The 20,314-nt window shown below is 38.4% G+C and overlaps 8 protein-coding genes across 8 annotated transcripts; 7 read left to right on the forward strand and 1 right to left on the reverse strand. All coding sequences in view use genetic code 12, as the record gives it.

The window, feature by feature from the left end:
* Window positions 1-15: 15 nt before the first annotated feature.
* CORT_0A11500 (Rnr21 ribonucleoside-diphosphate reductase) lies at window positions 16-1,284 on the forward strand (the record flags this gene model as incomplete). Its single annotated transcript, XM_003866925.1, has 1 exon — window positions 16-1,284. The coding sequence occupies one exon, from the start codon at window positions 16-18 to the stop codon at window positions 1,282-1,284; it is 1,269 nt and encodes a 422-aa protein (XP_003866973.1).
* Window positions 1,285-2,580: 1,296 nt separating this feature from the next.
* On the forward strand, window positions 2,581-3,648 carry CORT_0A11510 (Tsr3 protein; the record flags this gene model as incomplete). The annotated part of the gene is made up of 1 exon (XM_003866926.1): window positions 2,581-3,648. One exon carries the CDS (start codon window positions 2,581-2,583, stop codon window positions 3,646-3,648), a length of 1,068 nt encoding a protein of 355 aa, XP_003866974.1.
* Window positions 3,649-4,008: 360 nt separating this feature from the next.
* CORT_0A11520 (Hyu1 hypothetical proteinydantoin utilization protein A) lies at window positions 4,009-7,932 on the forward strand (the record flags this gene model as incomplete). Its single annotated transcript, XM_003866927.1, has 1 exon — window positions 4,009-7,932. One exon carries the CDS (start codon window positions 4,009-4,011, stop codon window positions 7,930-7,932), a length of 3,924 nt encoding a protein of 1,307 aa, XP_003866975.1.
* A 278-nt stretch (window positions 7,933-8,210) lies between these two features.
* On the forward strand, window positions 8,211-9,995 carry CORT_0A11530 (Dld1 D-lactate dehydrogenase; the record flags this gene model as incomplete). The annotated part of the gene is made up of 1 exon (XM_003866928.1): window positions 8,211-9,995. One exon carries the CDS (start codon window positions 8,211-8,213, stop codon window positions 9,993-9,995), a length of 1,785 nt encoding a protein of 594 aa, XP_003866976.1.
* A 113-nt stretch (window positions 9,996-10,108) lies between these two features.
* On the forward strand, window positions 10,109-11,566 carry CORT_0A11540 (DNA-binding transcription factor; the record flags this gene model as incomplete). The annotated part of the gene is made up of 1 exon (XM_003866929.1): window positions 10,109-11,566. One exon carries the CDS (start codon window positions 10,109-10,111, stop codon window positions 11,564-11,566), a length of 1,458 nt encoding a protein of 485 aa, XP_003866977.1.
* A 1,395-nt stretch (window positions 11,567-12,961) lies between these two features.
* Window positions 12,962-14,455, forward strand: CORT_0A11550 (Ald5 NAD-aldehyde dehydrogenase; the record flags this gene model as incomplete). The annotated part of the gene is made up of 1 exon (XM_003866930.1): window positions 12,962-14,455. One exon carries the CDS (start codon window positions 12,962-12,964, stop codon window positions 14,453-14,455), a length of 1,494 nt encoding a protein of 497 aa, XP_003866978.1.
* Window positions 14,456-14,646: 191 nt separating this feature from the next.
* Window positions 14,647-15,648, forward strand: CORT_0A11560 (Bub2 protein; the record flags this gene model as incomplete). Its single annotated transcript, XM_003866931.1, has 1 exon — window positions 14,647-15,648. One exon carries the CDS (start codon window positions 14,647-14,649, stop codon window positions 15,646-15,648), a length of 1,002 nt encoding a protein of 333 aa, XP_003866979.1.
* A 2,653-nt stretch (window positions 15,649-18,301) lies between these two features.
* Window positions 18,302-20,254, reverse strand: CORT_0A11570 (hypothetical protein; the record flags this gene model as incomplete). The annotated part of the gene is made up of 1 exon (XM_003866932.1): window positions 18,302-20,254. One exon carries the CDS (start codon window positions 20,252-20,254, stop codon window positions 18,302-18,304), a length of 1,953 nt encoding a protein of 650 aa, XP_003866980.1.
* Window positions 20,255-20,314: the final 60 nt, after the last annotated feature.

Below are 20,314 nucleotides of genomic sequence, written 5' to 3' on the forward strand. Positions count from 1 at the left end.
CACACACTGCCACAAATGTCATCAGTATTACCAAAAGAAACTCCAACTAGAGGCTTAACTGGAAAAATTTCTGGTCTTGATATGTCAAACACTCAAGGTAAATCGTTAACTGATAAATTGGCTGCCGAGGCATTGGCCAAGGACGAAGCTCAAACTATACACGAAGTTAAAAACGCAATGAGCAAACCAGCAACTGAAGAAGAAATCAAGAAATACGAAAAACAACTTGAAGCCATGAATGCTGAACATCAGACATTCTTGAGCACACATAAAGTACACAGACATGAATTGAAAGGATTGGAAGCCGAAGAACCACTTTTGAAAGAGAACACACGTCGTTATGTCATGTTTCCAATCAGATACCATGAAATCTGGCAAATGTACAAGAAAGCTGAGGCTTCATTCTGGACAGCTGAAGAAATCGATTTAGGTAAAGATCTTCATGATTGGAGAGAAAAATTAAACGATAATGAACGTTTCTTTATCGGAAGAATCTTGGCTTTCTTTGCCGCATCCGATGGTATTGTTAATGAGAACTTGGTGGAAAACTTTTCAGCTGAAGTTCAAATTCCAGAAGCTAAATCTTTCTACGGATTCCAAATTATGATGGAAAACATTCACTCAGAAACTTACTCATTATTGATTGAAACTTATATCAAGGATCCAAAAGAAGCTGACTTCTTATTCAATGCTATTGAAACCATTCCACAAATTAAAAAGAAGGCTGATTGGGCCATCAGATGGATCCAAGATTCCGAGGCATTGTTTGCCGAGAGATTGGTTGCTTTCGCTGCTGTTGAAGGTATCTTTTTCAGTGGTTCATTTGCATCTATTTTCTGGTTGAAGAAAAGAGGTTTGATGCCAGGATTAACTTTCTCCAACGAATTAATTTGTCGTGACGAAGGTTTACACACTGACTTTGCATGTTTATTATTTGCCCATTTACAACATAGACCAGATCCAAAGATCGTTGAAAGAATTATTACTGAAGCTGTTGAAATTGAAAAAGAATTCTTTACTGATGCTTTACCAGTTAGTTTATTGGGTATGAATTGTAAATTAATGTGTCAATATGTTGAATTTGTTGCTGATAGATTATTGGTTGCTTTGGGTAATAAAAAAGTTTACAATGTCACTAATCCATTCGATTTTATGGAAAACATTTCCTTGGCTGGTAAGACCAATTTCTTTGAAAAGAGAGTTTCTGATTATCAAAAAGCTGGTGTTATGGCCAAGAGTGAAAACAAAGATGCCAACGCTTTTGCATTTGATGAAGATTTCTAAATAAAATGGATGTATAATGAGAAAGGATATTTTGTTTTTAATGACTGGTTGGTTGATATTTTTTTTGTTTGATTTTGTAATGTTCATTTCACGTTTGTTGGTAGGATAGAGCCAAAAAACACACTGCAGTTGTATTCTGACAACGTCACATCTTATAGTTTACTACTTAGTTATAAATTAATGTTTGATTTTTGAAGAGGTTCTAGAGATTTTGAAAGGCACGAAATTAGAAATTCTTTTTGTTGCATGGAACTAATATAATATGTATGAATGTAATTGATCGCGAACCTGTGCATTTCGTTCTCTATCTTTTATCACCATTGAATCACCAGCAATTGATATGTAAGTCTCTCGTAAAATAAAGCGTGATGAAACAGCATTGGAGAGGTGCAGGTATATTCTAATAAATTAATAGAAGGTGAACAAAAACCCCACCTTTGGCAAAGAAATGTACGAAGATTAAATGCTATTGGCAGGTACACAATGGAATCGAACATTACAACTTTGAACAAATTTTAACGGGTACAAATCATTAATTCAAATGTTGTATCAACACAGGCTTTATCTGAACTTCTTTGAACTACAAACAAAGCTTACTATACTATTGCAACTTCATATAAATACAGAGAGATATTTATTGGATCAGACGTACTTTCGATACTTTTTCTCAAATGCTTAACAGAAAGTTAATCTATGAAAACCAACGTGTTAGATCGAAACAACGATAAGAGATTTAGCTTTTGGTTTCACAGTAGCAGTCTTTGCAACCCTACCACAGGTTCTACTATTTACCCCGGAGTCAAATGTGGGAAACACGTGGTTTTTATTATCAAGCATAGGTTTTGGGCTCTTGCCTGTGGTACGTTACGTCCTCTTTTGAAGCGAGCGTCTTTAGTAAGGTATGCTATTGTCATTTGAATATAGGTGACACTCTAGTGCTGTGTACAAAGGTGCCTTTGATATTATCATTAAAAGGGGGCATAAAGTTATTTAAACACTGGATTCGAAGAGTGAAAATATGTATTGTAAAGTAAGGTAAAACAACTAACATATAATGAATTACTCGAAGTGCTCTAAAAAAGCTTTACTCTGGACCGAGAGAACACAATACAAATCAAGAGCTATCAACCGTGCGTAGCATGGAGCAGGATGATGCATTCAGATAACTGTAAACTCGTGTAACTTCTTGGTCCTACGAAGCACACTACCTCTCCTGCATATAGCAGTCATCCTTGAAATCTTACTTTTGCAAAATCATTCAAAATCAATCTCTTAACCCAAGCTCATTTCAATACAATGGGGAAAGGGAAGAACAAATCGAATGAGGATAGACTGAACAAGAATAGAACTTCCAATGGTCACAAAGCGAAACAGCATCACATACGAAAGGGGAGACAAGAAGTAGCAGCATCAAGTCCTGTTCTTGTAGACTCATCAGATGGCATAAACCAACCACAATCCAAACACAAGTTCCCCACCAAGCTTGCCATGTGGGATTTCGACCATTGTGATCCTAAGAGGTGTAGTGGTAAGAAACTAGAACGATTAGGTCTCATAAAGAATCTTCGTGTTGGTCAAAAGTTCCAAGGAATAGTAGTCAGTCCCAATGGTAAATCTACTGTTTGTCCTAGTGATAGAGATATTGTCGAGGAAAATGGAGCTGCAGTAGTGGAGTGTTCATGGGCAAGATTGGATGAAGTACCCTTTGGCAAAATTGGTGGAAAGCATGAACGTCTTTTACCATATTTGGTTGCTGCAAACCCAGTCAATTACGGACGCCCTTGGAAATTAAACTGTGTTGAAGCGCTAGCTGCTTGCTTTGCTATAGTGGGCCACTTGGACTGGGCTGAACTCTTGCTTGAAAATTTTTCATGGGGATTGACATTTTTGAAAATTAATGAGGAGTTGTTACAAGTGTATCAGCAATGTACCGATTCAGAGTCGGTGTTGAAAGCACAGGATGAGTGGTTGGATAAGATCGAAAAGGAGGCAAAGGAGAGAAAAGCGCAAGGACAAAAGGAAGATATATGGATGATGGGTAATGTTAATAGAAATAATGGTGGATTAGATAGCAACGAGGAGGAAGAAGAAGAAGAAGAAGATGATGGTGACGAGGAAGATGATAGCGAAGTGGAATACGATAATTTGGGAAACGTGATACCAAAGAAAAAGACTGATGCCCTAGGGAATATTATAGACGATGCAAATGATGAAAGTGAACCCGAGTATGATGCATTGGGCAATGTCCTACAGAGTGATGATGCACTGGATACAGAGTCTGAAGAAGAAGCTGTTTATGACAAATTGGGAAATATTGTCACCAAAAGCGATTTAACTAACCAGCTAAACTCAGTCAGTATATAGACCACAATACAAACTGTTTCGCTTCGTTGTTTCTGGCAATTAGCCGCAAAAAGAAGACTTTCTCTCTCTTGTGCCACATAGTTTATCAAAACGGCACCCTCTTAATAAAAAAATAAAAAGAAAAACAATTTGTCATCTATTTTTTCGCGAAGTACCAAATTGGGTAATTAGCGCTTCGATTAAATATACCAAAAACCTCAGGGAAAGTTATAATGTAAAAAGACTAAGCGGTAAGCGACGGAACACAGTTTAATTAAAGATACTGGAAAGACCTATAAATAAAGCATTGTAAATCCTTGGATCAATTAGTGACCATTATCAATTTTAACAAAACATTTCCCATAGAAACCCAATTAAAGCATGACTATCAAAGGTATTCAAATTGCAATTGATCGTGGGGGAACATTTTGTGACGTTATAGCAAAGATTCCAAGTCAAAACGATTATGTATTCAAGTTGTTGTCAGTGGATCCTCAAAATTACAAGGACGCACCAACAGAAGGTATAAGACGAGTTTTAGAACATGTAAATGGTACATCAATTCCCAAGAGTGCCAAATTGAAATTGGATCAGATCCAAAGTATCAGAATGGGTACGACTGTTGCCACAAATGCATTGCTTGAAAGGAAAGGTGCAAATGTGTTGTTGGTTACGACAAAGGGGTTCAAGGATGTATTGGTGATTGGAAACCAGACTAGACCTCATATATTTGATTTAACTGCTAAAAAGTTGGGTCATTTGTATAAACAAGTGCTTGAAATTGATGAAAGGGTGACAATTGAGAATTTCTCAGAAGGTGGTGGTGATAAATTGCCAATTGATAAACTGAAAACTAATTTGACGGAAGGAGTTACTGGTGATACAATTAGAATTATCAAGAAACCAGATTATCAACAAATTGAAAAGGATTTACAAGCTGTTTATGATGAAGGCGAAATCAGAGCAATTGCATTGTCCTTACTTCATGCGTATGCATATCCAAAACATGAAGCTGAAATTGCCAAGATTGCCAAAAAGATTGGATTCGAAGTCTCAGTCTCACATGAGTTACAACCAATGATTGGGTTTGTCAATAGAACTTCTTCAACTGTTGCCGATGCATATTTGTCACCCGTGATCAATGAGTATATTCAAAATTTTGGTGCTGGATTTGAAGGTGGTTTAGATGCTTTTGGTAATAAGCTTTTATTCATGCAATCAAACGGTGGGTTATGTCCATGGTACAAATTTACTGGCCTCAAGGCAATTTTGTCAGGTCCAGCTGGTGGTATGGTCGGATTTGGAGAAACTTGTTATGATGAAACTTCCAAGAAAGCCACAATTGGATTTGATGCTGGAGGTACATCAACTGATGTTTCTCGATATGATGGTCATTATGAACATATTCACGAAACGATTGTAAGTGAAATCAATTTGCAAACTCCTCAGTTGGATATATCGACAGTTGCAGCTGGTGGTGGGTCCATTTTATTTTGGAAAAATGATTTATTTGTCACGGGACCCGAGTCAGCAGGATCTGATCCAGGTCCAGCATGTTATAGAAAAGGTGGCCCATTAACCGTTACTGATGCAAATTTGTATTTAGGGAGATTGGTTCCTGAACATTTCCCAAAAATTTTCGGTCCTAATCAAGATCAAGGATTGGATTATAATATTGTTGATAAGAAATTTAAAGAATTGACAGAGCAAATCAATAAAGATCAAGCATCAAAGGGAATCAAATTAAAGCCCGTTGAAGTTGCTAGTGGATTTTTGAAAGTTGCTGTTGAGTCAATGGCTAGACCTATTAGGAACTTGACGGAAGCTAAAGGACATGAAACGTCTAATCATAACTTGGCTAGCTTTGGTGGATCAGGTGGTCAGTTTGCTGTATCATTAGCTAAGAACTTGGGCATTACCAACGTTGCTGTGCACAAATACTCCTCGTTGTTATCAGCTTATGGTATCCAGCTCGCAGATATCGTCATTGAAAAGCAATCACCGGCTTCTATCACCTATGCTAAGGAGAATTTATCTGGTCTTGATAAAAAAATTGAATCACTTGTTGCAGCTGCACATAAGGATTATCAGAAACAGAACTTGACTGATTTCACCACCAGGTTGGAGGTTTTGTTAAACATGAGGTATGTTGGTAGTGATACTCACTTATTAATTCCTACAAAAGTTGGTGACACCGATGCAGCTGAGAAATTTATCAAGAGACACAAGAATGAGTTCGGTTTCAATTTAGATAGAGAAGTCTTGGTCAGTGACGTGGAGGTTAGGTTGATTGTTGAGTCAAATGATAAAGAGAAACATAACCCGTATCAGGAAGTGGCTCAATTGTCCTCAACTTCAGAACTATCCAAGCCTGCATTTACAAAACTTGTATATTTCGAAACATTTGGTTGGTTAGACTCTCCAGTGCATGTCTTAACTGATTTACCAAAGGGTTCCGTTGTCAAAGGTCCAGCTGTTATTATTGACAACACTCAGACGCTTATCATTGAGCCCCGCTCACAAGCAGTTATCTTATCTCATCATGTGTTGATTGAGGTAGAACAAGAAGAAAAACCACAATTGTCATCAACTACTATTGACCCTATTCAATTGTCAGTGTTTGGTCACAGATTCATGTCCGTTGCTGAACAAATGGGAAGAACATTACAACAAACGGCTATTTCAACCAATATCAAAGAGAGGTTAGATTTCTCATGTGCAATCTTTGATCACAATGGTGATTTGATTGCTAATGCTCCTCATATTCCTATCCATTTAGGTTCCATGTCGTATGCAGTCAAGGCACAAATAAAAATGTGGGAAGGTAAGTTGGAACCTGGTGATGTTCTTGTCTCCAATCATCCAATCGCTGGTGGATCACATTTACCTGATATTACTGTCATCACACCAGTTCTCAATGAAAGCAATGAACCTGTATTTTGGACCGCATCCAGAGGACATCATGCAGATATTGGATCGATAGCAGCTGGATCAATGCCACCAAACTCGAAAACTATCTATGATGAAGGTGCAGCTATTGTTACTCACAAGTTGTGTGTGAAAGGAAAGTTTGATGAGGAAGGAATTACGAAGATATTGGTTGATGAACCAGCTAAGCAACCAGGTGGCTCAGGAACAAGAACATTAAGTGATAACATCTCCGACTTGAAAGCACAAGTTGCTGCAAACTATAAGGGTATCGTTTTGTTGCAGCGGTTAGTTGATGATTTCACTTATGAGGTTATTAGATTATACATGGGTGGTATTCAATCCACTGCTGAAGTTGCAGTGAGGAATTTGCTTAAGTTGGCCTATGAAAAATTTGGATCACATGAGTTGAAAGGTGTTGATTACATTGATGATGGTACACCTATTGCATTGAATGTGACTATCAACCCGGAAACTGGATCGGCATTGTTTGATTTTAGTGAGACTGGTGATGAAATATACGGCAATTTGAATGCACCAACGGCCATTCTATACTCGGCTGTATTGTATGTTCTCAGGTGTCTTATAAGTACCGATATCCCATTGAATAATGGCTGTTTGAGACCTATTGAGTTCAAAACTAGACAGGGTTCCTTAGTTGCCCCATCCGATGATGCCGCTGTGGTTGGTGGTAATGTTGAAACTACACAAAGGATTGTTGATGTTATGCTCAAGACTTTCCAGGCTGCTGCAGGATCACAAGGTACCTGTAACAACTTTACTTTTGGAACTAATGATAAGGAAAATGGAGTTTGCTTTGGGTATTATGAAACAATCTGTGGCGGTGCTGGTGCTGGTCCTGACTGGGATGGACAATCAGTGGTCCAATGTCATACCACAAATACTAGAATGACTGACTCTGAAATATTTGAAAAAAGATACCCTGTTTTGCTTCATGAGTATTCAGTTCGTTTAGGATCCGGAGGTAACGGGTTACACAAAGGTGGTGATGGGGTGATTAGAGATATAGAGTTCTTGTACCCATTGGAAGTATCCTGTTTAATGGAAAGAAGATCAATGGCACCTTATGGGTTACATGGAGGTGAAGAAGGTGCTAGAGGTATTAACAAATGGATCTACAAATCTCCCACTGGTGAATACAAGAGTAAGTCTTTAGGTGGAAAGTGTACGGTTAAGGTTAGTGCGGGTGATAGAGTTATCATTAATACTCCGGGTGGTGGAGGATGTGGCCATGCTGGGTCAAATAGAGTGTCAAACGGGAAGTCTAATGGAACTCACTATCCTATCAAGAGCACGACTCCCTCAAGATTAACTGGATCTGTCGGAATGAGAGACCATATTCAAACAACAAATTAGAATAACATCATATATATGTATAGAAGCTGTGAGAAATGTATAACTAGAACTATTTGGTTGGTCGAGGAAGCTTAGGAGTTGTATTCTGTCGAAATTTCCACGGTTATTCCATCAGTCTTGTGCTCGGAATATTTTACTAAACATGGACTGATTTGGTTGTTCCGCTTTTGTGTCAGATCTCTTCGCGCCACACCTTTTTTATATATTGAGTCGATTTTTCTGAAAAATTGTGAAAATTACGAACACCTTCTTTCAACTAAAGAAAATACTTCATTGCTATGTTTCGTATCGGGAGGAGGAGAGTTGCAAGCCTAGCAAAGTCATCCTTGAGGTATAATAGCAACTCTACTTTGAAGCCACCACCACAAACAAAATTATTCAATTATGCAGCGCTCGGAGTGGGGTCATTAGGTGTTGGATACTTTGTGGGAAAATATTTCAACAAGTCCGATGACGCCAAGAAGAAAAATAGCGCTATTCATGAAACAGTTGCTTCTGATGCTTCTACAGCACCGCTATCATCATTAGACTCTCCGGTTTATGCCAACGAAAAACAATTTAAAGAAGGATTATCAAAAATCATCGACATTGTCGGCAAGGACCATGCCCTGTTCGAACCTGAAGTTCTTTCTTCACACAATGACTCATTTTACTCAACTCATCATCCTCCTCAACCTGATAAACAAAAGCCCAATGTTGTCATAACGCCAACTTCAACCGAACAAGTGTCTCAAATTATGAAGATCGCTCATGAGTATAGACTTCCCATAGTGGCTAGTTCTGGTTTGACTTCACTTGAAGGACAAAATATTCACACCAGAGGACCATTTAGTATTTCAATATCATTTGCTGAAATGAATCAAATTCTTGCTTTTCATCCTGATGATTTAGATATTGTTGTTCAACCTGGTGTTGGATGGGTTGATCTTGCTGATTATTTAAACGATGATCCAAAGGGTAAAGATTTGTTATTTGGTCCTGACCCAGGAATTGGCGCTAATATTGGTGGAATGGTGGGAACGAGTGCTTCAGGAACCAATGCATTTCGGTATGGAACAATGAAGGAAAATGTCGTTAATTTGACGGTAGTTTTGGCCGACGGGACAATCATCAAGACTAGACAAAGACCTAGAAAATCGAGTGCTGGGTATGATTTGACTAGATTCTTCATTGGTACCGAGGGGACAGCTGGGATAATTACGGAGATTACATTAAAGTTACATGTACGTCCTAGAATTGAACTTATTACTACTGCTGCATTCCCTACTATCAAAGATGCTGCGGCTGCGGCTCAAACAATCATTGGTAAAGGAATTCAACCGACTGCTATGGAGTTGTTAAATGACACTATGATGTCATTTGTTAATGAAGCATCTGACGGTGAACAAAGATTGGAAAAGCCGACATTATTTTTCAAATTAGGAGGTCCTACATCGAAAGCAGTTGATGAACAGTCTCAAGTAGTTAAAGAAATTGCTAATGCAAACCATGCAATTAAGGTTGAGAGAAGTGAAAATTCAGAACAAAATGCTGAATTATGGGCAGCAAGAAGAAATGGTCTTTGGTCAACTTTCCAAGCTGGTGCTAGCCGTCTTGCAAATCCAGATGATACACAAATTTGGACAACCGATGTCGCCGTTCCTGTATCCAATCTTTCTGAAGCTATTTCCCAAATCAATGATGATTTGATTGAAGCTGGGTTTGATGGTAAATTTTCAGTATTGGGCCACATTGGTGATGGAAATTGTCATTTTCTCATCATTTACAATTCACCCGATTATGGAAAAGTCCATGCAGCTGTTGATCGTATGGTATCACGTGCTTTGCAACTTGAAGGTACATGCACGGGTGAGCATGGTGTTGGAGTTGGAAAGAGGAAATATCTTTCTGAAGAATTGAGTGAATCAACAATTGATACAATGAGAAAATTGAAATTGGCATTGGATCCAAGACGGATATTGAATCCTGATAAAGTTTTCAAAATTGATCCAAATGACGATTTGGATGAACAGTTGAATTCTGGTCACGTAATTGAAAAACATGAGTGTATGCACAATCATTAAAGTTGATTTATAGACGTTAAAAATTATTTTGTGTAAAGATTTAGATGCTCTGCTCGAAAAAAACTGTAGAAGCCACATCGATCTACGCTTCTGTATGCTATTAATGCCTCGCTATGGGCAAGCAGTTGTGGTTCAAGGGGCCTGTGTGTGGTACCGACAACTGTAGATCACGGCTATACAAAAATAGAGATGGGTTAACCATTTGTCAATTTGGCCATGTCCTTGAAGGTGCAGTTGAATTTAATGATGACCAAGATCAACAACCAGTTCAAACGCGAAGATTAAACGTTGTTGCCGTTGATGAACGAGGCAACTTTGCAAGTCAATCGAGTCAAAGACTGATTAGGAAACATAAATTGGACAAGTTAACTGGGACTGAGGCGTCGCCTATATATTTCCGATGTTTACAAATTATATTGAAACGTCAATTGGAGGAGATAGTGAAGATTTATTTCAGTGATGGAGTGAAGACTGATTTGGAAAATATCGTCAAGACTTATTGGTGTAGGGCGTTGGAGTATTATTACAAAGTGAACGACCAAAATGATGATGAAAGGGTGAATAAACGAAAGACTTCCATAGATGTGTTGGATTTGATATGCATTATTTACATGGCAAGTTTGGAATTGCGTGCATATCCATTTTACCTTAGTGATATTGTTGAGTGTGTTACATTGGACAAGGTACCGTATTTCAAGACATATAATCTACTACCGTCAGATGAATTGGAAAGGTTGCACGGTCTATATCATGGTCACTTACAAGCATATCAAGTGCCCACTGAAGGACAGATCCTACGACGAATTTTCTACTTGAGTCCAATAATTCTAAACCATGACTTACATATACCCTCAAGCTACTACTTTCCTTTTATTTACGACACATTGGCCAAGACTCTATTTCTTCCAAATACTCCTGATTTATTTATGTTGATATACCACTTTCTTAATTTTTGCAAGAAGGTTGCCTTTGAAATTCCAATGAAAGTCAAGAGTGCAAATAAGCTTACAGAATGTTTTCCTGAAGTATATTTGGTCCTGGTGACAATATACATTGTCAAGCTACATTTTGAATTTGGTGAACACAAGTTTCAACCTGATGCGTGGTTGAAGCATGTGAAGGCATATAATACGGAGTACGAATATAACAATGAGGTTGGTGACGGTACCTTGCTTAATTGGTCAGTTGACAAAACTGAACGATACACTAATTGGGTATACAATCATTTGATGTCTGAGAAGTATAGGTCAAGCGAAGAAAATTCCAATCAAAACGAGCTCTCAGTTATGGAAAAGAGACTATTTCAAATATTTCCCTTAGAAGGTTTTGCAGAGATGCTGAATAACATGGAGCGGGTAATGGAAGATTCAGAACCATCTACTCCGCAGCTCAACACCCTCAAGCGCATATTGGAAGCCGAATGGAACAATGATGAGACGATTACTGATCACAATGAGGTTGACAAACTCTTGTTTAGTTTGTTGAGCAAAGCCATCAATCTATCGACCAACGAGTTAATTAGTATATACGAGAGTACTATTAAACAGTTAAGGAAGGCGTATAGTAAATAAATAGTTCGCTGGGAACAACTGAATATCCCTGCCAATGAAAACAGAATTTTTTGATCCCCCAACAAATTGCCAACGGGAATTGACGGTCCATCTGCAGTAACTGCAAGTTGCAGGAATTTTTTGGTGGCTTCGGTGCGTATCTATGAATCACAAAGAAAAGTGGGGTAGACAGACAACAAGATTGTAGTCTTCGACATCCTGAGGCCCGAAAGAGGCACCACTTTAATACGTCCTATTGTCTTAAGACCCATGGAACGATACATATCGTTCTTCTTTATCATCGTACTATACACATAAGCCACCCTCTTTGGTGGTGTTGGTGTTGGTGGAGGTTCAATAGACGACACAAATTCACTTAAACAAACTCCGAAAATTTCCTCAAAAAAATTAAACCCACCAGAAAACATCCCGATGGGGCAAGTAATCGCGCAAAGCCGAATTGTGGAATGCAAGTTTGTACCAAGGTGTTAACAGAGCTGAGTATTGAATATGTGAGTGTAGGGTGCCTGCCGGTGACTGAAAAGGTACTAAAACTACTAGTAAATACCCCAAATCCCTTGATCCGAATTTGAAAGATAACAAAACCAACAATATAATGTCGTATGGAAAGACAAGGACGTTTAGTGTAAAATTTTAGACATTTTAGTGCCCAGTTAAGCCCTTTTGCATTTTATCAATGGGTGATCGTACCCACTTTACAACTCCCACCCACTTTTGATGAAATCTAAAGCTATTCCATCTTTCCTTGTTTCCAGTGGGGATGCATATCAAACCCACACGATCAAATTGAATCAATCAATCGACAACTCAAGTAAAGAGCAAATGGAAAAAGTTGCACAAAATTTTGTCTATTGCATTTCTTAAGACAAATAGTTGCGGTTGCATAATGAAGACACAGTAAATATTACGATAGTGGTTATTGCAGTGACATTAAGCTTCAAACCAGTGGAGCTTTTACCATACGAAGTCAGGGTGAAACAGTGTGATCAAAATGCAATAAAGGTCACATATAAAACGAAAAGAATAAAAAAGAAAAGGTCGTGTCAAATCAGGGCTTTTCTGTTGATGCTATATATAGGGGTTAGTGTAGTTGCAATAAAAAAAACCTCTATATACAGTACTAAGAATATAAAACCCCACAAAAAAGAACAAGCAGAGTTTGTCTTTTTACTGACTCCGAATTTTTCAAAGGGCACTAAATGGAGTTATTAGTGGGAGCGGGAATTAGAAATATAAATCTTGTCATTATAAATACCCAACAAAATTTCCCTATTCAATTATGAATTTAAATTTAGATTCTTCTCCTTTTCCTTTCTCTTTTCTCTCTATAGTCAATTGACTTTATTACAACTTTTACACTTCAAGAAAACAACTTAGATTATACTATTTTTAAAAATGGGTGGCGATTTACCTTTAGAGATTGACGTTAAAATTCCAACCGGAAAAACCTACAAACAACCAACTGGTTTATTCATCAACAATGAGTTTGTCTATCCGAAACAAAAGAGAACCTTCGAAGTTATTTCTCCAGTTAATGAAGAAGTAGTTGCTAGTGTTTATGAAGCCTTGGAAGAAGATGTTGACGCTGCCGTTGATGCCGCAATTGCCGCTTACCAAACTTGGTCAACCAGTGCTCCAGAAGTTAGAGCTTCAGTATTGTACAAAGTTGCCGAATTGGTTGACAAGAATGCTGAGGTCCTTGCTGAAATTGAAACGTTAGACAATGGTAAGTCCATTGCTAATGCAAAGGGGGACGTTAAATTAGTTGCCAATTATTTCAGATCATGTGCTGGATGGTGTGACAAGATTTTGGGTACTGTCATCAACACAGGAGGTACTCACTTTAATTATACCGAAAGAGTCCCATTGGTTTGTGGTCAAATTATTCCATGGAACTTCCCTCTTTTGATGTTGTCATGGAAATTGGGTCCAGTCTTGGCTAGTGGTTCAACCACTGTCTTGAAAACGGCTGAACAAACACCATTATCAGGTTTGTTTTTTGCAAAATTGTTGGCTGAAGCTGGCTTGCCAAAGGGTGTTGTCAATATCATTTCAGGTTTTGGTAAGACTGCTGGTGCTGCTATTGCAGGCCACATGAAGTTGGAAAAAGTTGCATTTACTGGTTCTACCCTTGTTGGTAAGACCATTATGAAGGCTGCTGCTGACTCCAATTTGAAGAAGGTTACTTTAGAATTGGGTGGTAAGTCACCCAACATTGTGTTTGACGATGCTGATGTTGACAATACTATTCAAAACCTTGTTGCTGGTATTTTCTACAACTCCGGTGAAGTTTGTTGTGCAGGTTCACGTGTCTTGATTCAATCCGGAGTTTATGATGAAGTTGTAAAGAAGTTGAAGGCAGCTGCTGAATCTATCAAGTGTGGTGACCCATTTGATCCAGATACGTTTATGGGTGCACAAGTTTCTGAAGTGCAATTGTCAAAGATTTTGCAATATATTGAATCAGGTAAAGAACAAGGTGCCAAGATTATCACTGGTGGTTGCAGAGGTGATGGTAAAGGTTACTTTGTTAAACCAACCATTTTCGGAGATGTTGCTGGTCACATGAAGATTGTTAAGGAGGAAATTTTTGGTCCAGTTGTTACATTAATCAAGTTTGATACCATTGATGAAGCAATTGAGTTGGCCAACAACACCGAATATGGTTTAGCTGCTGGTGTTCACTCAAGAGACGTCAATAAATGTATCTATGTCTCAAGCAAGATCAAAGCTGGTACTATATGGGTCAATACTTATAACGATTTCCACCCAATGGTTCCATTTGGTGGTTTCAGTGCTTCTGGTATTGGTAGAGAAATGGGTGAAGAAGTGTTCCATGAATACACTCAAACTAAAGCTGTGAGAATCAGATTGAACACAAAGTTCTAGTCTATTGTTATAGTAGTTTCTATATAGTTTATTAAAAAGAGATATTTATATTGGATGAAGCGAATTTTGAAGACTGTAGTTTGTGGATAACTTGGGAGGTAAATCTTACTGCAGCACCAGTTGATGAAATCTTCTTCTGTGTCACAAATGCGTATGGTAGCCCTTCGACCAAAAGATCAAAAATGTAAACAATGGAATCCTCACTTCCTCGAATCAACATAGATTGCACTTTAATTATGGCAAATGGAAAAGAAGAAGGGCTTAAAGGAAGAAAGAAAGACTCAATAGAGTTGTTTATTGGAAGCTCACAGCTATTTCTAGAAAATGGTTTATCACAATTACGATACATGATATTAACTGAGGGGCTCTCAATCCCTGAAGGCTATAATCAATGTCCCTATAGATCGTATGTTTGGTCAATCTTGAGTCGTACACAAACATTCTCCACCAACCACTACTTGCAATTATTATCAGAGCTGGAGACTAGCTTGAGTAAAGAGCTAAGAGCAAAGATCAAAGGTGATACTTTTCGAACATTAATGAATGATCAGAAATTCCATCAAAAGGTGAGCGAGGATCTGTTGATACGAATTTTATCATGTGTTGCAGTGACAAATGACGTGGGATATGTCCAGGGGCTAAATGTGCTCCTAGCCCCTATAGCTTATAGCTGTCATCGAAGTGAACCACAAGCATTCGCCATACTACACACTATAATCACCTATCATATTCCATTATACATAACACCCAACTTGGAAGGTGTTCACACTGGTCTAAGCCTAGTCGAGGTTGTACTCAAAATCATAGATCCAGTACTAAGCGAAGCACTCGATTCCAAATTCTTGAGACCGGAAATTTACGCCTTCCCGTCAGTTCTAACCCTAAGTGCATGCACACCTCCGTTAAATGCAGTATTGAAGCTATGGGATTTCCTATTTGCGTATGGATTTCATATGAATATTTTATTTATTGTGGCACAATTGATTATGCACCGAACCGAAATTTTGGAATCAGATCAACCAATGAAAGTATTACGCAACTTCCCTAGTTTGGAAGCTAATGAAATTATTAAATTGAGTTTAAGTTTTATACCTGAATTGCCAAAACCACTTTTTGACTTGATTGCAACGCATGGTCATGATAAGTCTGTTCCGAGGAAATTAAAGGCGTTTTTAGCCGATAATGATGCTTGATGGACGAAAATGTCCCATGATAAAAAGATTAGAGTTTAATTAGCATTTAATGTTCCTTATTCAGGATTTGGATAAATATTACATCCTAAGTTCAATACTTCCTACTCCATGCTAAATAATTTGTTAATTTTAACCTGAAATCCAGAAAAACGTTGTCCTGGGGTAATACTTAGGCCCTGACGTTGTATAATCCTTCAATTATGAAACATTGTGCCAAGAACTAGAACTCTGATACTAGCAAAGACTCCACTGATAAATTTCAATATAAACGAACGTCCTTTGGCTTTTACTGACAACACCAAGAAAGTACACTGAATCGAAAACTTTGCATGTTTACTTCGAAGGGTATATCCGCATTGTAAGAAGAGAAATGCGCTTCTTTCGATGCATGCGCATCGTTGCGTGTTCCAGATTTACGAAATGGCTTTCAAAAATGCCCGCATCTATTTACTCAACCGCAGAGTGTCGCTATAGAGTTTCAGCTTACGACTTGTGAGAGCTTGTTAAATAAAGTTTTTTTGCACTTTAATGGTGTACAGAGCATTTAAGGTTTTGTGTCTAGAAAACTGCCACCAATACGAAATATAACATTTCACAGGTAACACAGCCGCTAAGATTATTTTACCTCATAAATCCAAATGTTCTTTCGGCAGATACGAGGGGAGGCGTGTCTTGGAGACTATCTTTTGATTATTAACAAATTGGTTACAAGAGCCTTCATAAACCCCTATTGTATTAATTCCCCACTAAACTCCGAAATAAAATATATATTTCAGATGTTTTAACTAAGTTTTAGATTTTGCAGTTACTTCTGCAGTAAGAGACAATCATAAAAACAGATTGTTTAAGCAATGGACTTCGACACATTGCCTCTATCGCATCAGAGATTAGAATTGTTTATCCAAAGCATAATACCAGCGACGTTGATTTGTTACACCAAATTGGTTACAAACAAGAGTTGAGACGTCACTATACCGTCATTCAAGTGCTTGGTATCGCCTTCTCTATTATGGGGTTGTTATCGAGTATATCATCCGTACTTGTAATTGGATTAGCCTCAGGTCCAGCAGGCTTAGTATGGAGTTGATTTATTGCAGATTGTTTTATTTTCAGCGAGGGCACTTCGATGTCCTTTTTGAGTAGTGCAATCCCCACTAGTGGTGGTATATTAAATACAGTAACTACTATTGCCCTGATATTATTCGAGTCCCTTTGAGCTACTTGATTGCTTGTTAGTTCACTAGGTTTGTTGGGTGGCCATTGCAGTATTAATTATGGTTTTGCAGTGGAGGTATTGTCAGCTGTCTCAATATCTAGAGATAATACTTTTGAATTCATTAACTGCAAACGTTATGGTATTTTTTGTGCTTGTGTAACGCTGAATATTATTTCGTGCTTGACCACCCGACACGCTGCTAAATTTCAAACATTGTCCATTATTGTTAATATGTTTTTGGTGATACTCTTTATCATAGTAGTTCCCATTGGATTTTCAAGAAACAATAGTTTCAATGCCGCTAGCTATATGTTTGCCAACTTTGAAAATACTAGGGATTGGCCGACAGGTTCGAGTACAATCGTGTCGTTTCAAACTGCAATTTGGACAATTGGAGCATTTGATTCAGTGATCCGTTGTTCAGAAGAAGCATTGAATGCTCAGAGGTCCATTCCGTATGGAATCCTAGGCTCGATTGGAGCTTGTTGGTGGTTTGGTTGGTTTATCATGTTTGTTTGAGCTGGGTGTATCAAAGACGCTGACGTTGGTAGGGTTTTGGCTTTTGAGACAGGATCACCCATGGCTCAAATCATACTCAACGCGTTAGGGAAAAGATGGGCGGTTGCCTTCATGGCAATGATAGCAGTGGTACAATACTGCATGGCTATCTCAATTATGATTTCCTTGTCAAGACAAATTTGGTCCTTTGCTAGAGATGACGGATTACTTGTTGTGTACAGATATGTCAAATATATTGACCCGAAGATCAGTTCCAGTTAGAGCTACCATTTTTGCAGGTTGATTGGGATTGATAATGGGTTTGTTGGTTACCATTCCAGGAACGGCAGGTGCAAATGCCTTGTTTTCACTTTGCATCACATTCAACGGGCTTTCATGGAGAATGCCAGTCTTACTTGTGGCACTATCGTATGGAAGCAAAAAGTTCATCTCAGGTCCTTTCTATTTCGGTCCTACGTGGTGTACTATTGTCAATGTGATTACAATTTGTTGATTGTGCTTTGCCATCGTGATGAGTATGTTTCCAGGCTCAACTAAAGTCACCAAGGACACGATTAATTACACCGTTGCCGTGAATTCTGGAGTTTGGATTTTGTCGTTGACGTATTATTTTGTTTGGGGTCACGGAGCATATTAGGGTCCTAAATCCAATCTTGGCGATTCTGATTCAGAGATACCTAGTACAAGAAATGTTAATGAGATTTTAACTTAAAAGGCGTAGGCGGATTCATCAAAAAAGGAATTGACGTTACAAATCATCACAAAGGCGTTAACAAGTGTAGACACTTTTACAATACTATGAAGCTTCTATAGAAATCATTTGTACCATCCGATCTACAATACAACTCAATAATAACTCTCCATTATAACTACTAAATTGGAAAGTTTCCCAACACGCATCTTACCTCTGCTTACTCTCTAGATGATGTTTCTTTTGTAGTCTTCCTGGTCAAAGTAAGTTGCAAGCACGGTACGATCATTGTACAGTCTTCCTGAGAGTTCCATAAGTGCCTTCAATGCGGAATTCTCGTCATCAAATTCAATAAAGATTTTCCCCAATCCAGCTACATTCAATTGTTGTAGTCCTGGTGTAAAGTCATTAGCAGGCCGTGGAATCTTGATAGACACCACCGTTCCAAATTGCGATGCTTCAGCCTTCATATCATTGTACAAAAATTTCACGTTCAGATCATCCATCAAGTCTTTTATTGAAACCGCATTTATTAGTTGAACCACTTTGGAACTTGCTCTAGCGCGAACAAGTTCATTGTTTACGAATTTCGGTAATGTGTGGTAGTCAATGGGACCTATTTGTATTGGGGTTTCCAAACATGGTAAGCACGAATAAAAAGCATTTGTTACAAAGGGTAACTCCTTTAACTTTTCAATTATTCCATCACGGTTCAGTTTGAACTCCACAAATATTAGTCCTAATGGCTCTTTTGTTCCTTTTTGTCGGAAAAATTGCATTCCAGCTAGAGGCGCCAATGCCAGAAGTTGTTCACTTGCGTCATTAGGCGAAACACTGGGTGAAACGATGAGTGACATTTTTCTCGGACTATCCTCAACAACTTCTTTTACTTCTTCCGAAATTGTCGTCTCATCTTGAACTACATATTCATTTGGCCTAGATATTTGTAGCTTAAATTTGTCACTTATTTCCCTTCTTTCAACATGATCCTCCTTGTAGGCATTGAATAGTAATTCGGTGTCATTGAGCGAATAAATAATTGTCGCACATTCACTGTTATTGAATTCAATGATCAATGTTTTGTCGTCCTTTAATTTCTTCTTGCTGTGAATATTGTTACTAGAGCTCTGTTCAAAATCAATCATCCTTAAGTAGTCGTTGAAGAATTCGACAATTTTCAAGTAGTTAATGTATTCAATGCCACTAACTATTAGGGTTTTTGCCACTCTTGAGTCAACAGGATCGATCCTGCTTGTTTCATTCAAAATATCATTGCTGTTCTGAAGTCTATCCTTGACCAAGCCTTCAAGCTTTGTAAAGTCAACAGGACGTGGAAATCCAGGTAATGGAAACAAACCTGACAATTTTGCTCTTGGTGCACTCACTTTTTCAAAGCCTTTTGCTTTGATACCCCATCGCGAATCAATAACTTTAATTCCATTCAATGACGGTGTATCACCCAAATTGGTCATATGGTGTTCCAACTCTAGAATACGATTTTCGATTTCAGCTTTAGACAATTTTGCATCTGATCGAGGTGGGTCAATTTGCTCGAGTTGTCGTGCTTCAAGACGGTAACTTGCATCATACTGATCTCTTCTCCTCGACTGGTTGGGTCTATAAGAATTATCATGGTACTCATCGTATCTTCTTTTGTTGTTCCTGGGTCTATAGTTATCACCACGATATGAGTTTGCTTCACTGACATTACCATACCATTCCTTCCCACGGTACGAGCTGGATTGATTGGAACTATCAAATCTTTCTTTTCCTCGATATAAGCTTGGTTCATTTGGACCGTCAAACCTTTCTCTGCGATATGAGCTTGGTTCATTTGGAGTATCAGATCTTTCCCTTCCACGATCTCGGTATGAATAAGCCTGATAACTGCTTCTGTCGTCAGATCTTACTCCTTGGCGTGCAGGGAGATACCCTTCTTGGCGCGTACTTGAGCTCGGGTATCTTTGTGTATAACCTTGGTCATTTGAATCTTGAAATCGAATTGATGAGCCTGAGCGTACTGATGGTGTCCTGTTAGTATCACCATAATTTCCCCTACGCGAATAATCTTTTGACGATGGATTTGACATACTGGCTGTGGGGGGGATCGAGGACTGGCGATGGGTTTCTTCTGTGGAGAGATGTGATGCCCTGACAACCAAACTTCCTTTTTTTTGCATTGGTGAGAAATGGGTTTTACCACGCTGCTCTACAAAGTTAACTAAAGTGCAAGATTATTG

This window comes from Candida orthopsilosis (assembly GCF_000315875.1).
Source record: "Candida orthopsilosis Co 90-125, chromosome 1 draft sequence".
Taxonomy (NCBI): domain Eukaryota; kingdom Fungi; phylum Ascomycota; class Pichiomycetes; order Serinales; family Debaryomycetaceae; genus Lodderomyces; species Lodderomyces orthopsilosis.